The 15,502-nt window shown below is 42.1% G+C and overlaps 1 protein-coding gene across 1 annotated transcript in view; it reads left to right on the forward strand.

The window, feature by feature from the left end:
- Positions 1-15,502, forward strand: part of EVA1A (eva-1 homolog A, regulator of programmed cell death) — a 205,021-nt gene that overhangs the window by 65,046 nt on the left and 124,473 nt on the right. Inside the window, exon 3 of the mRNA XM_008490720.2 lies at positions 1,612-1,735. Within this exon, the coding sequence (XP_008488942.2) occupies positions 1,612-1,735 (124 nt within the window). The remainder of the gene's footprint in view (positions 1-1,611; positions 1,736-15,502) is intronic.

Consider the following 15,502-nt stretch of genomic DNA (forward strand, 5'->3'; position numbering starts at 1 on the left):
ACAGCTGTGGCTACCCAGTACCACCAAATCCTTTCAGGTCCACAGTGACTTAGAGAGGATTTCTTCTCATATGTGAAGGATGTATGGGAGTTTTTTCAGTTGTTCTTTGCCTTTTGAGATCAAAAGAGGTATCTGCGCAGAGACCTCACTTAAATTCCTTTGCAACTCATTGGATTTTGCATTAAATTAAATTTCACATGCTGAGTGAGCAGTCAGCCCTCATGAGCCTGGAGGAAAGAACATGCTCTGCATTTTAATGTGATGGTCAAGTTGGGGCTAATGCTCCCAGGCACCTTCTCTGGTGTTCGTTCACCTTTCAGCCTCTCCATCCCAAGCCCTGCAGTTTGAAATGAGATGCCTGCATTTTATTACCTTTGTATGTGGAAAACAACAACATATGTTCTCTGCTGGCTGGAAAAGTCCTGAATTGTCTTGGTTTGAACTTTAAAATAAAGGTCAGACTTGAGGCAGGCACAAATTCTTGCATGTGTCAGCCCCAGAGGTGAAAGCTTCAGGAAGTTATGAGGAAGCACAAATGAGGTAATTTCAAATTGTACTTGAAACTGGAGTGGCTGTTGTTCCTCTTGTTTGGAGGCTGATGTTCAGAGTTATAATGCTAAAGATTATGTATATTATGTTCAGGGAGAACTCAAAAACAGAGAGTGGTGACTGAGGCAGAAAGAAAATTGGTTTGGGTAACGTGTGGTAGAAAAGGAACAGCCCTAATGATGATGGCACAGGGAAAAGATTGTGGGAAAACCCAAAAACATCAAGGTGGGCGTAAGGAAAAGATAATGGGGAGAAGACAAAAGAGACCAGGGGAATCTAGGGGAATTTCTGAGAAAGAATTTTCTAGTACCTCCTTACAAGTTAAAATTAATTGTTTTGAGTCTGGAATTCACAGCTCTGTATCCCAGGGACTTAGTGAGACTGCTGGATTACCTCGCTCTGTGGTCTCAAAATGATCTGACAGGTTCATATGTGTCAGACAAACTTCATGGTAATTTTAGAGCTTTAGGTGCTCTACAGGAGTACAAAAATACCACCTCAGTCTGAATTAAAAACTTAATTACTGCCCCACTTAATAATATTTTCTTCCCCCATTACTGCTTTAGAGGATCATAGGGTTAAAAAAAGTCATTAATCTTCCATAATGAAGCTGTTTTCTAGCAGGGGATGGAATGCCTTCCTCCTGAGATTTCTAAGATGGAGTTTTTATGGCTGTTATGGATGGAGAAGTGGGGTGTGAGCTCTAGAGGAAAAGCAGTGCAGAAAAGGGGATGGTAGCCAAAACAGTAGTGCCTTATACTATGATTAAACTGCATACAAGTTTCAAAATCTCTGTGACTGTCCCAGTGCAAATCCCTTCTTCTGCATGAATAAAAGGGAAAGAAATTGTGCTCCTTAAAACAGTGCAAGGTTTGGTTCTCTTCTGGCCCACAGCTCCTGTGGTGCCCCCTGCCCTGAGCACCATCACCTGCCTCGTATGGAGGAAGGTTGAGGAAGCACAGTGCAGCCTTGCTGTTCTCCAGCTTGTCCCTGTCAAACCTTTTGGTGGACATACTGATGTGCTTTTGTTTCTCTGTTTCATGTGTGCATCCCTGGCTATAGAAGATGCTGGATGAGTGCCAGGACAGGAGGAGCTGCCAGTTCCTTGTCAATAGTCGGCTCTTTGGTGCAGATCCGTGCCCTGGCACCGGCAAGTACCTCATCGTCTGGTACAAGTGCAGGCCAAGTAAGTATCTCCCTGTCAGATCTTGTTTTCATACTTGATATATGCCAGAGAGGACTTTTTGTTCCCTTCCACCTTTATTTTTGGTGTGGCATAAGCCCCTGGGTGAGCAGCATTTCCCTTCTCCCCCTCACTTGCTGCCTTGCTGGGATGCTGCTGCTCCAGCTCCTTCCTCCTTGCCAGCAGCCCAAGTTGCAGATTGTTTTTGCAGGTGCCAGAGAAAGCCTTTGCCAAAGCTGAGCTCACACTGTCAGGAGTGGGTGGGCTTCTCCTGCTCCTGTCTGCAGCCACTTTCCTGTCCCAGTGGGCTGGTGGCACTTTTCCCCTCCCCACCTTCGCCTCTAGAGGGAATAGGAACTCGCTGCATGGGCAAAGCCTTCAGACCTGGGTGCCTAAGGCAGGCACTGAAGAAGTGCAATGGGAAGCTCACCTGCCCATGCCATAAGCCAGTTCCTAATTACTCCCAGATCAGTCTGGGAAATGCTCACTTGTGTTCTGCCTGATCTCAGGAGCTGGGTTTAAATTGGATGGGGCTGGTGCCTGGGTCCTGTGAGTGCAGTCATGCATGCTGCAAAGGAGTGAGCTTGGTGTGGCTTTGGTCCAGGACACCCAACATCCCCTTGGGAAATTCCTGGCCTCAGCAGGGGAGTTAGCACAGCCTGGGCACCATTCTCCATTAGTGCGTTGGAAGCAGGCACATCAGTTTGGAGATGGATAGGGTTGGATGGTGGCCAAACTGTGGTGACTGATTTCAGTCCAAGAGCAGGCAGACCCTGACTGTTCCTAACTGGGCCTAATAGTCTGGATGTGGCATTTCAGACCAGCCTAATCCCAAACTTTTCAGATGACATAACTAGCATGGCTCCAGCATCATATCAGGAAAATACTGGGGGAAGAAATAAAAAAAAAAAGTTTGAACTGGGAAGAAAACCAGGCTCTATTTCAGAGGTTTGAAACAAAAGCAGAAATCTTCTGTCAGCAGCACAGCACGCAGAGACCTGTGCTAATGAAGTGAAGGCATCTGGCAAGATTTGTGAGGAATTCAAATGAAAAGTAGGTAATGAAGCACCTGCATTTTTTGTGGGTTTTTTGCAAGTATTTGTAAGATCCGTTGTTGGGTGAGAAGTGCATCCTTGAGAGAGGGGTGATTAGTAGGGTGTTCTGACAAGTCCTCCTAAACCTGCAGGTTTTGTGTTAAAGCTCACTTGAGAAATCTGACTATTGAGGCCAGTGCTGAACTTCTGAAGGTACTTCAGGATCCCATCTGTGCATAAATATTTATGGCCTGGCATTCTTTGCTAATTACAGATACACCAGAAAATATGGAGTTTGCGTGTGCTGGGTAAGTGGCTTGAAAACATTTCCCCAGTTTTTCAAGCAGCTCCTATTTTGCAGGGTATAATGGATACAGGAATGGAAACAGGATAATGTGACACAATTTATTGTTTCTTGGTCACTGGGCAAACTTTTAATTAGAAGCTGTTGGATTAATAGCAATGTTTGAACTATGTGAAGACTGGCCTTGTGCAGGGATACCAGAAGACTGGCAACATTTCCTTGATGATTCAAGATGTTAATATTGAGTCTCAGAAATGGAATCTGGTATTTCTGTGAGTTCAGTAATGGTTTGGTAAGCCTTCCCACCCTGCTGTAGGGAGAAGGTTAATGAGAAGACTGAAGAAAGATGGATCCATAGAATGCAAAATACAGGACAATGAGAAATTTTCGTGGGCTTTTTTTAGTATTATGTGTTTGAGTATGGCTCTTGAGCTCTAAATGAATAATTTTCAAGGCCTCCATAGATAAGAGTTGATTCCAAAAGCTGTGATGCTGTGTGTATTGATCTGCTCCAGAACGTCTGAGCACACATAAATGTTAACCAAAGAGCACCAGGGGGTCCTTGGAGAGAGCTCACTCCTTGGCACATAGTTTGATCCATAAATTTAAATGCAGTCTTTCTAGGCTGGGCTGTGTTTCTGTTCCTGAATTTGTCTTTCTCAACAGTAGACACTATCACATTATTTTATTAAAAAGCTATTAAGGTCTGAATTTTTTTCTGGGGACATCTCTTTCCTTCCTTTGCCTGTGTGATCTGATGTGACCATGCTCCTGAAGGTGATGCATTGGTTAAATACCTACTTAGGTAGAATGAATGGGAATGTTTCTGTACACAGATGTGAGAGGTGCTTTGGGGACTGGCTTGCAGAATCTGGACAGGATATTTTTATCAAAGAGTAAGGATGCCCAAGCTCTCCCAGTCTCCGAGTCATGGTGGAGGCTTAAAAGCCCCCAAATAGAGGCAATTACCTAAAAAGAAAGGCTTACTTGACAGAAAGAAAATCTGAAGACAGTGGCATTTGCTTGTACCTTTGCTGAAGAATAACAAGCTGGTGCAGCCATTCCCTCCAGCCACTGTCACTGCAGTTCTGCCTCTGTGACATTACTTTGCATTTGAAATCTAATGGTTTCGATGCTTGCTGGCTCCGTGGGGTTCACTCACCAGGCAAAGTGCTATTTTGGTTTTTGACGGGCAGAATTTCAAGGAGATGGAGGACAGTAAATCATGCTGAAACTGAAAGCCCCAGATTTTCCAGCAGAAGGGGCTCCAGGGAGCAGGAAAATTGAGGGGAATCTATACTGCACAAAGTCCTGTGGGACTGGAAGTGGGGAAAACTCCTGCAGAGATGTTGTGGTTCCCCTGCTTGGGTTCAAAGTAATAGTTCAGGGAAGTGTTTGAAACAGAGAGAAATTCAATGGCTTGTGTGACCTGGGATGTAGTGCTCACTCATCACATGTGTACAGAACTCAGATATAATGGGGGACTGCTTTTAAATGTCAGGTCTTTGGCAATCCCGAGTATTCTCTGTGTCTGTAAATAAATACAATGTGTGCAGGTGTGCTTTTAATTTTAAGGTATAGGATATTTAAGGAGATCAGAAATAATCAATAAGATGTTCTATTCCATCTCAGCTTTGGACATGGTGAGACATTTTTTGCTGCTCTAGGATTTGAAGCTCTAGGATTTGAAAGTTCATCGAAGTGTACAGAGCTGTGTTTTTATTGTTATGGGGGCCTTAGTTTCTACTGGGCACCAACATTTGGGAAAGTTTTCAGAAGCACAGGGCAGGGCTCAGCAGGGCACTGCTCTGACTTGTGCTTCTAAACCTGGAGGTACCTCTGGACATCATCTGCTGTCTGGAGAGACCCCAGAGGGTCCTTGCAGGTCAGTGTTGGGACATGGTGCTGTAGCAGTGAAGTTTTCTCCTATTGTAGATGTAGCCTGGCATTTAGTACTGACTGGGGATAGTTCCCTGTGGGAGGTTTGGATACAGCCACCCTGTTTTAGAGGCTAAAAATTTGATAAAAAGGGCTGGGGGCTGTCCCATGGCTGGTGGCCTTGGTGCCAGAGAGCTGGCACATTTGATCTATCAGGGCCAATGCAGCCTGAGATTGACACCCAAAGCACCCTGCAGCCTAGGGTCAAACCCTGAGCACCCAGAGGACTTCAGTCTCCATGGTGCTTTTCAGGCTCATTAAAGAATTACTCACAAATCTAATTATTTCTCAGGTAACATGCTGATTTGATTTAGGCTCATTAAGTGTAATTACCAGGTAGGCTGCAGGATCATATAATTAGAGGAAATTAACATACTATTTAATCTGTCTAACATAAATTGCCTCTAACTGAAATCTGGATTCACTAATATTATTCAAACAATTTGGTGTTTGTTCATCTCCCTCACTTCAGAGGGAGAGAACCATGTAAGATCCTGTGTTACCGTAAACTCAGGAATACTGACTTGATGTGCCAGGCTTTCCAGAGGGGCTGCATGGCCTAATCCTGCTGGGAAAAGGATCTGTGGGGCTGCCAAAGTTGTGGTGAAGCAATAATTTCTCCTCTCTACACTCCAGCAAAACAACTGGGGCTGATGTTACTGAGCTGGTTGCTATTCTGGGCTTTTGTGTCTCGTGGGAAATGTCCCAGCCCACGGCAGGGAGGTTGCAGTAGATGATCTTTAAGGTCCCTTCCAACCCAAAGCTTTCTATGATTCTATGATTGTACAAGCAGGGGTTGAGCTGCTTTTCTTTGTGTTTTTTGGTGTTTGGTTATTTTTTGGGCTTTCTTACTCAAAAATGCCAGTGCTGCTGAACAAAATGAGGAGCCAAGTGCTTGCCTGTCTCTGCAATGGGATTACATAGGATGAGATGTATTGTCTGAGTGGGCATTCCCTGGCAGTGCTGTCAGGAATGAAAAGGACTCCTACCTTGGTTATGTGGCTTCCTCCATGAGTCCCCCACATGGTGCCTTTGCCATGTCTCCTCCTGGCATTCCTATTCTGTCCTGGATTCACCATCCTCTTCCCATCTTTGAATAGCCTGAGCTGCAGCCTCGTGTAATGCTCCAGTGAAATCTTGCTTCCTTTTGAGCAGTTTCTGCTTTAGCTTATGACTTCAAGGAGAAATAATCTCCGTTCAGTGTTTATTTTAAAATTATTATTATTTTTATTTCATTTTAAAATGCTCTGTGGAGCAGCTGGATGTGGTAATTGGAGGCTGGTGGGTGTGAAGCCTCCCTTTATTAATCATCCATCCAGTAACAAAGTATAAATCCAAACTTTGCTGCTCTCCTTTCTATTCAGAGATGTAAGCTGAAAACCTTTGAAGTTTCAGAAAGCCTGGATTGTGACCTGGGCTCCAATTGCAGCTCAAATCCCTCTGTAACAATATAAAAATATATTTGTGAAAGGCACATCAAGGCTCAGAGAAACGCATCTGGAAAGGAAACTTGAGTTTGTTGGTAAAAGGTGAAGTTCCAAAAGTTTGTGTGGGGTAGGAGGAGGAAAAGGGGTGAGGAAGGTCACTTTGTTCTAGTTCAGGACCTGTAACTTTGATTTATGGGAAAACTTCTGTGCTGAGAATCAACCTGGACATGTGGTTTGAAGAGAGCAGGCAGGCATTCTCTCTGCCTTAGATTTAATTCTAATCTAAGAGGAGGCCCAGTTAATTCTTGTGAAATGTCAGTGATTTTTTTTCAAACCTGGAATATGCTCACCCTGATGCCCTTGCCAAAATCTTGCTCAGTTAACCTTATTTTTCTAAACAAACCTAGGCAATATTAATTACAAAGCAACTGAATTTTAAAATCATCTAGGAATGAACTCTAATTAGATCATCTTCTGATAAAAATGTCAGTTTTGTCTTCTCTGCCATATAGTGATGGAGCTGCCGTGCTCCTGTGTCCCAGGACCATTTGTCTTTTGATGTCCATGTGTGATTTTTTAGTTTTTATTTTTGCCAGTGGTACTTCACAACCTGTACAAAAAGAAGAATTCCACTACTTGTGGCAGAGCTTTTCCAGCTATCAAAGAATTGCAAAGAATTGGCCTCCCAGTTGGTGGTAAATGTAAAGATGCCTTCTGTCTCTTGGGGAGTTGGTCAAATATGCTCATCAGATTTCAGTTGGTTTGGTAGAAAAGTACAGAAAGGACATTTTGGAAGGACCACCTAGGCTTGCAGTGAAAGCAGCTTGTTCACATTTTAATTTCCCTCCAATCCACTCCTTCAATACTGAATCTAATGTGGGCTTTGGCATTGACTTTGCCAGGCTATTTCACCTTTTCTGTTAAATTCATTGAACAGGGTGTGAACAACCTGGTCTTATCACACAGCCTGTGATTTCCTGGGCAGGATTTGCACAACACTGTGAGCAAGAGCAGAGAGCTGAGGAAAGAACAAATTTCTTGCAGAAATTTCAGAGGAGAGCAAAGAAGGACCTAAATGTCTTCCTGGTCCCTTTAATGCTGGTGATTGATTTTAGTGCTGGGTTAGGTTGGCAATTCAGTAGTTATGGAGCCTTTCAGAAAATCATTAATCTCCTTTGCAAGACAGGTTTATTGGTGGCAGGAGAAGTTCACTGTATTGTTCACTGCGTTGCTTTTCAGTGGGCCAGGCTTTCCAAAGCAGCACGATGGAGCGAGGGCTGTTTAATGGTCACATCCTTCTGGCCCAGCCAGAATAAGCCTTTTACATCCTTCATTCATCAGCTTGCTCTTGCTTATCTGTATTATTTCAAAACTGTTAAGGTGGTGCAGGGAGTGGATATTTATAAGGGCAATAAAACCTCAGGCAGCAGATTCTGTGGCGATGCAAAGGTGTAAATAAAGGAACACTGTAAATAAGAGAGGACAGATCCATCAGCCTGCAATTGGGGTCAGAGAAACTTTAATGCTAATGATTAATATTGTTTTAAGCCCTTGATGCACAGAGATTTCCAGGCTCTGTCAAATAGCCCTATCTCTGTAGCACACTAATCACTTGGCTGTCAGGGGCAGGATTAAGAGGAATGTGTGATTTCAGTGTCAGCAAATGCAGAGATTATTGTGCCCCACTGTGGGGAAGAAAACTGCTGCTGACCTAGGACAGTGAAAGAAAAAAAAAGGGGGAAATAAAAAAAAAATAATAATAAAAAAAATAATCCCAATTTTCTTTCAGATCTTGTCAGTTTGCCCTATCTGACATGAAAAGCAGAACTGGGAGCCAGCAAAGAGCAGGGTGCTTCCTCCTGATGTGGGGGGAAATATTTCCTTTACTGGATCAGGTCTTCAATATGCAGATGTGAACCACTAAAAAAGGCTCTTCTCAAATCTGCCAGGTTAGAAATTCTAGAGCTGTGACGTATAGTTCCTCTTTGTCTGTTGGCATTTAAATATTCTGTGGGGGACCTAGGAAAAAGACAAGGGCAATAAACCCCTTTTAAACCATGAATTTTCAGTGAGGAACATGGAAGGGATACACTGCAGTCTTTCTGTGCTAGGACAGGTGAGTTCCAGCCCATCCTCAGGTGCTGTGGGCACCTCTGGTACCTTTCTGTGCTGCTGATGGAGGCTGCTTTGTGGGTGGTGTTTCAAGTGTCAGGAATGGCTTTGGGTGCTCTCAAAGACAAAGGGATTTGGAAGCCCTCTCCCCAAAGGACAAGTGGGTGTCTTTGGGGCATTTAACCAGACTAAAGAGGAGGAAATCAAGTTTTTAAAAAATGAAACCCATAATCTAAGTCTCAACGTGTTCCTACTATGGTAGAGGTTTGCTAACTCTGAACAATAGATTTCAAGATTTTCTGGCATATTGGTAAAGAACTGTGAGAAGGAAAGCATGTCCAAGAGACAATATACTTTTAAACTGAATGGAGATGCTACAAAGGTTTAGTTTTGTGAAAGATTTGATCTGTTATATTGAATCCACACATTAACTGTGTGTGTAGGCTTCACATGGAAAGGAGGTGACTTAACCCACTACTTCCGCAGTATTTCTCTATGGGACCTGTCTATGGTCTTATTCAAGACAGAAAATATGGATCAATTGCTCTCCTCTGATAAATGTCTCTTGAGAAAAAAACAGAGAAGAGTAAATCTCTGGGGTAGAGGCATGTTAATGAGCTCTTTCCAACACTGTGAATTTCTTCAGTATTTTTTCAGTCCTACGTTTGGTTTTCAAATTAATTATACATTTAAAAACAGGTATCTCATGATGTTTTCAGCTTTTCACCATACTAATGGTGCATCAGGTTCTTCTTGGTCACACAATTGTTTTTCTAATTACTTAAAAGGCACTGGAAGTTGTCACCTAATGGTATCTCTAGGAACTGGGACTTCTGAATCATCCTTGACGAATCTGGGAGATTTGGTAACTGTGTTTCTCCCAGCTACATTTTTTCTTCTCAGGCAAAACCATTGAAGGAATACAATGTGTTTAATTATTTAGGACAGCAGTGAACTAGCTTTTAATCTAGTAGACCTCATTTTCCTCTATTTCATGCTACAGGCCACCCCATGGATTGTATGTAAAAATATAAATCAGAAATCCCTTTAATGTCCTGTGTCAGAATTATTATTCCCATTATTTTAACATTTAGAGAAGACCTTTTTAATGATTTAAGACTAAATTCTGCCTTTCAGCTGTTTTAATAATAACTTTGAGCAGCATTACTCCAGATTTATGCCATCACTGGAAGAGAAGAACAGAAGTGCCATGAGCAGTGGTGCTAATGAAATCTTTTTCCTTATCTATTCAAGTAATTTTAGTACAAGTAATATTCAAGTAATTAGTACATCCCACCCACCTTTTCATTGCAGTGACAAAGGCTTCTCCTATGGATTTAGATCCATACTAATTGGCCTGGTATGTCATACATGCTGGTTGGTTGGTGGGATGGTGCAGCAATTGCAACCAGCTTTGACACTGATTTGGCTATCTTCAGTAACTGGCTATCAGTTCTGCTAAAATGTATAGTAATTTAATTATATTTGTCATCTCAGTGTTTCTGATTAATTTTCAGGTCCTTGGGAAGAGGACTGATCATGGGTGAGGCAGAGGCTCAGGTGATAGAGCACCAGTGGGTCATGCTTGCTTCAGAAAACCAGCCCAAATTCATTAATGGAAAAAGTAGAATGAGAATTAAAGTTGTCCCTGCCCACCAAGGGTTTTGTTTAACTCTTCTCTCACAGCCCAACATGTACAATTTAATGCTGTTCCCTTTTTCTTCCTTAGAGATAAGCACATACCTCTGTCCAACAGGAAAGTGAGGGAGGTACATCTGAGCTCTGTTTTGGGAATGGAATGTAGCAGTTCATTTGCAACCCTGCCAGCCTTCTCAGAGCTGAATATAAAAAGACAACTGCTTCAGACTAATGAAAGTGACAGTGGGGAAACACTGCAAATTGGATGGGTGCATCAGAAGTGGGATTTTAAGCAATCTGACAAGGTCGTTTGCAAAGAACAATCTTCTTACTTGTTGAACTGTTTCAGACCTCCAGCACTTGGCACTCTTGAGTTTTCAGGGTACTTCTGAAGCTGACAAACTGCCTGTCTGATACAGCCCTGCACTGTCAGCTGAGCTGTATCTCTCAGGGTTTCACTTCTGCAGAAGTAAGCACTGTGCTCCCTGCCATTGGGGCTAAAAAAGTAAAATTACAGCATCTTCACAAAAAAAGCCTCTCAAAGGGAAAATTGAACTGCAATAATGTTAAAAGATATTTCTGTATGAATGTGAATTTGTGGCTTCATCACTCATTTGGGCTCCAGCTGAAAGGGGATGATACTTTTTAGATCCTGGCTGTTGAAATGAGGGAATGACCAGGTAGCCCCCGGTTTAAGAACTTGTGGGGGAGTGAGAGGAAAATCCATACTTGAGGAATCTGGAGACCTTTGCTGTCCTGGAAAGGTTTCCTTCACCCAATCCTGCCTAAGGGAATGCTGCCTTGATTAATATGGATTTATTCAAATCCTGAGATGAACAGAAAGTTCTTACAAGTAGCATGTTCATATGGATGAGAAGGAAGCTCCAGAACTCAGGATATGAGATGCATGGTGGAAGGAAACTGGAAGAAACCAAGAAGCAAGTTCATTGCCCTAAAGAGTAAAAATTTGCCACAGTGAGTCTGGTCCATGTTGATTTATCTACATTCAAGGACTTTTATCTAGATTCAAGGGCTTGGAGGCCAGAATCCCATTTAAAAGGTGATGCAAAACTCCCCAAAAAAATGCTTTCTTGAAATGAAGTGTGTAAATACAGGAACACAGGAACAGAAGTGTGGGGAAGAGGTTAGAAGGGAAACCCCAACTGGATAATATCCTCTTAGTCCAAGTATCTTCTTCACAGAAGAGTGTAAGAGTACATGAAAGCAGTCCAAGGCACCTTTGCTCTGTCTGCTTTGAGATGCCCTTATCAAATGCATTTTTGAGAGGATGGACTTAAATCTATGAGCACTCCAACAGATTTCTCTATTTCCTACAGAAGGCCCTGGGAATTAGCTAATTATGGGAGAAAATAAAAATATATCAAAGTGAGGATCACAGGTTACCAGGCAGGGTACTGAATGGGTATCTCCAAGCTGTTCATGAGCAGCCCTTTTGCATTGGTACTCGTGTTCAAGGTTGCTGCTTACAGGCACCTGAACTAGTGATTGAGAGGTTTCCTGTCTTAGAAAGTGATCTTCCCAATTCCCTCAGGAGACTAATAACAGGTGCTCACTCTCCTCATCTCTCACAGAATTAACAAGTTGCCCAATCTGGTTGTGGAGTCTTAATCTTTGGAGGTGTTAAAAATGTGACTGGGCACAGCCCTGAGCAACCAACTGCTGGCTGGCTCTGGTTTGAGCATGGGGTTGGTCTGGAGAGGCTCCAGAGGTGCCTCCTGTCCTCTCTGACTCTGAATTATGGTCTGGAGTTGATACATTTATCAGCAAAAGACGGGAGATGTTGGTGAAGTGGCTGGGTAGAATGAAGAGTTCTGAATTTCAAGGCAAGAAATCTGTTTTGTTTGGGTGGGGTGCAGTGGAACAGTTAAAAAAGGTGGGATGTGGGTGAGCCAGGCAAAAATTGGGCTGAAGAGAAGTTATTGAGTAACATGGAGTGCAGTTCAGTTTGAAATGGCAATTTGGGTGAGATTTTATTAATTGACAGTAGTAAAGTAGACAAAATAATCTGTGGAAAAAATTCTTGACCTGATAAGAAAATGGGCAAGGCCATCTCAGATTGCTATGTAATCTCTTTCTTTGCTCAGATCCCTGATTTAAATCCTTTAGGGATTTGTGAGTAAAGCATATTTCTTTTTCCATGTATTTCCAGTATTTTGATCTGGGAAATAGAATCAATTATGCATTGATGATGTGAAGCATGCATGTTTTAATGAGAGAAATTTAATAAATTTCTTTTATAATTTCTGGTGAAAAAAACCAATTTTTGGCAAGGTAGACCTCTGGCATTGATGCCTTCCACTACTTTGCTAAACAGACACCAATCTTTTTAGGAGCTTTTATCACTGAAGTGTTATAGAATTTCAGACACTGAAATTTAGTTATGAGCTTTTCAGTCATGATTATCCAGAAACGTGTTGAAGACCATAGGTAAAAATGTCCTTAAGACTCTGAGTAAATGTATTTGGTACAGGTCAATATTTTGGTATTGTTGTATTCATCCTTTAATTTCAAAGCATCATCTTATTCACTTCACAGCTTGAGAGAGCCAATTTTTCCATTAGAAACATCTATAATTGTTTTCTCTCAATTGTTTTAGCTGTGTTATAATCATGTCATATAATGACCTTTAAAAATGTGTCTAGAATAGCCTGCAGCTGTTCCCTCCTTGCTTTCTCTCTGCTGAGTTTTATTTAAGCCAATGTCTCTGAAAAGAGGCAGTAATAAAAGGGATATTATCCTTAGCAAATATCTTAATCATGGTAAATCTCTGTTGCCCTACAAATGACTGCTTGGGGGATTAGAGTTGAGTAAGCCATTTGCTGAATATCACTGCCACCTTTCCTCAGCCATTTAAGCATGTTTAATTTTTCAGGGTGAAACATGAAACCCACTAATACAAATGTTTGCATTTGGCCTGAATTATATCCAGACTGTAACAGTTAGAGCAGGCTTAGGACCAGATTGTGACTGATCTGCAGGAGGCCACTTCTTCTTGGGAGAGTGAGAGAGAAAAATGCAGATTTATTCCAGTCCCAGATCACTAATGTCACTTACTCTGCCTTGGTTCTATTCAATATTTACACAAGGCTGTTATGGGTTGAAGTACCAGTGAACATATGGATGATGCTTAGCTCTGTATTTCCTTTATATCAGGCCCAGTCCTCACCATATCCAATGCGTTGGAGCCTCCAGTGTCTCTGTGAAAGGCAGCTGGCCTTGGTTCATCCTGGCTAAGGCAGCAATGTTATGCAGCAGAAAATACTTTCAGGAGCTTCTGTCCTCTTTAACATCCCTTTCTATATGTTTGTTTGTCCAGTTTTCTATCAGGTTGCCCAGGAACACTGAGAGCATCTGTTCTCCATTAATCAAGCTTAAGGGAACTACTGGGAGGCTGGAATACTACAGACTGTATCATTTTCTTTCTTTCTTTTTCTTTCTTTCTTTCTTTCTTTCTTTCTTTCTTTCTTTCTTTCTTTCTTTCTTTCTTTCTTTCTTTCTTTCTTTCTTTCTTTCTTTCTTTCTTCTTTCTTTCTTTCTTTCTTCTTTCTTTCTTTCTTTCTTTCTTTCTTTCTTTCTCTCTCACTCTCTCTCTCTTCCTTTCTTTCCCTTTCCTTCCTTTCCTTTCCTTTCCTTCCTTTCCTTTCTTTCCTTTCCTTTCCTTTCCTTTCCTTTCCTTTCCTTTCCTTTCCTTTCCTTTCCTTTCCTTTCCTTTCCTTTCCTTCCTTCCTTTCCTTTCCTTCCTTTCCTTTCCTTTCCTTTCCTTTCCTTTCCTTTCCTTTCCTTTCCTTTCCTTTCCTTTCCTTTCCTTTCCTTTCCTTTCCTTTCCTTTCCTTTCCTTTCCTTTCCTTTCCCTTTCCCTTCCTTCCCTTCCCTTCCCTTCCCTTCCCTTCCCTTCCCTTCCCTTCCCTTCCCTTCCTTCCCTTCCCTTCCCTCCCTTCCCTTCCCCTTCCCCTTCCCTTCCCTTCCCCTTCCCCTTCCCCTTCCCTTCCCCTTCCCCTTCCCCTTCCCCTTCCCCTTTTCCCTTCCCTTTCCCCTTTCCCCTTCCCCTTCCCTTCCCCTTCCCCTTCCCCCTTCCCCTTCCCCCTTCCCCTTCCCCTTTCCCCTTCCCTTCCCCTTCCCCTTCCCCTTCCCCTTCCCCTTCCCTTCCCCTTCCCCTTCCCCTTCCCCTTCCCCTTCCCCTTCCCCTTCCCCTTCCCCTTTCCCCTTCCCCTTCATGCCATCTGGGTTGACTTTCAGCAGAGATGTCAATGTCTGTGCTTCCCTTCGGGGCTAAATGCAATAATCACTGTCTGTAAATCCCAGTCAAGTTTTCAGGTGACAAGCTCTGACTTTGAATGGTCAACAGAATTTAATAAATATTCTAAGGACCTTTAATGGGTCCACAGGACATGTGGTTAAGTGATCAGTTATACTTGTTAATTGGGAAATGTAGCTAATGATAACCAAATCAGAAGAGGATATTGAGTTGGTGCCTTGTAAGAAATAAGACCTTCACAGAAGATGCTGGCACTTGTTCATTGAATATTTCAAAACTGATAATTTCCTAAACTTTATCAACTATGTCATATTTCATTTCAGCTAGTCACAAGTATTTTTCCTTTTCAGATATTTTTTTATTAACCATGTATAACTTGTTCTATGGCAGAGTTTAATGCCTTTGTGTTTTTAGGTTGAGTCCATGTTTTTTTCCTAAGGAAAACAAGAAATCTCTTCAGTCTTTAAAGTTCTATTATATTCTCTTAGGCTTTACACTGTATAAAGCTTTTTTATTTCCTTCTCATAAGAGACAAAAAATCATATGGAAGACAATGATAGATGAAGAAAAACTTTAGTATGTTCAGTGTATTATTCAGATGCCTACATGGTGATTGTGGATTAAATACCTACCTAGATCAAATGATTGATTATTCAGAGCTCTTTTAGGTTCCTCTCTCCCTACATATCCTGATAATGAAAAGAACTTTTATTCCTGCTTCCTGGCCCTATTCTACACACTCAGCTGCTCCTGGGTTTACCCCTGTAGGTATTGCTGGAGGATGTGACTTCTTCAGACATATTCTTCTATGCATGAGTAAGGTCTTAAATCTGTCTTTATGTACAGGAATGGGTGAAAAGGTGTTTTCTCATTCAAAAAATATTCTAGAGAGTTGAAAGTTTCCTTGCAGTGGGACAAAAATTAGGATTTTTCAGAGGTTTTTTGTAAAAGGTTGCAAAGAGAGAAGGAAGATTAGCTGCTGGAATAGTGGGAAGGCTTAAGGTTCTCAGTCAGGCTGTGAGAGTTTGGGCCAGGATTTTC

The sequence above is a fragment of the Calypte anna genome, chromosome 3, assembly GCF_003957555.1.
Source record: "Calypte anna isolate BGI_N300 chromosome 3, bCalAnn1_v1.p, whole genome shotgun sequence".
NCBI lineage: Eukaryota > Metazoa > Chordata > Aves > Apodiformes > Trochilidae > Calypte > Calypte anna.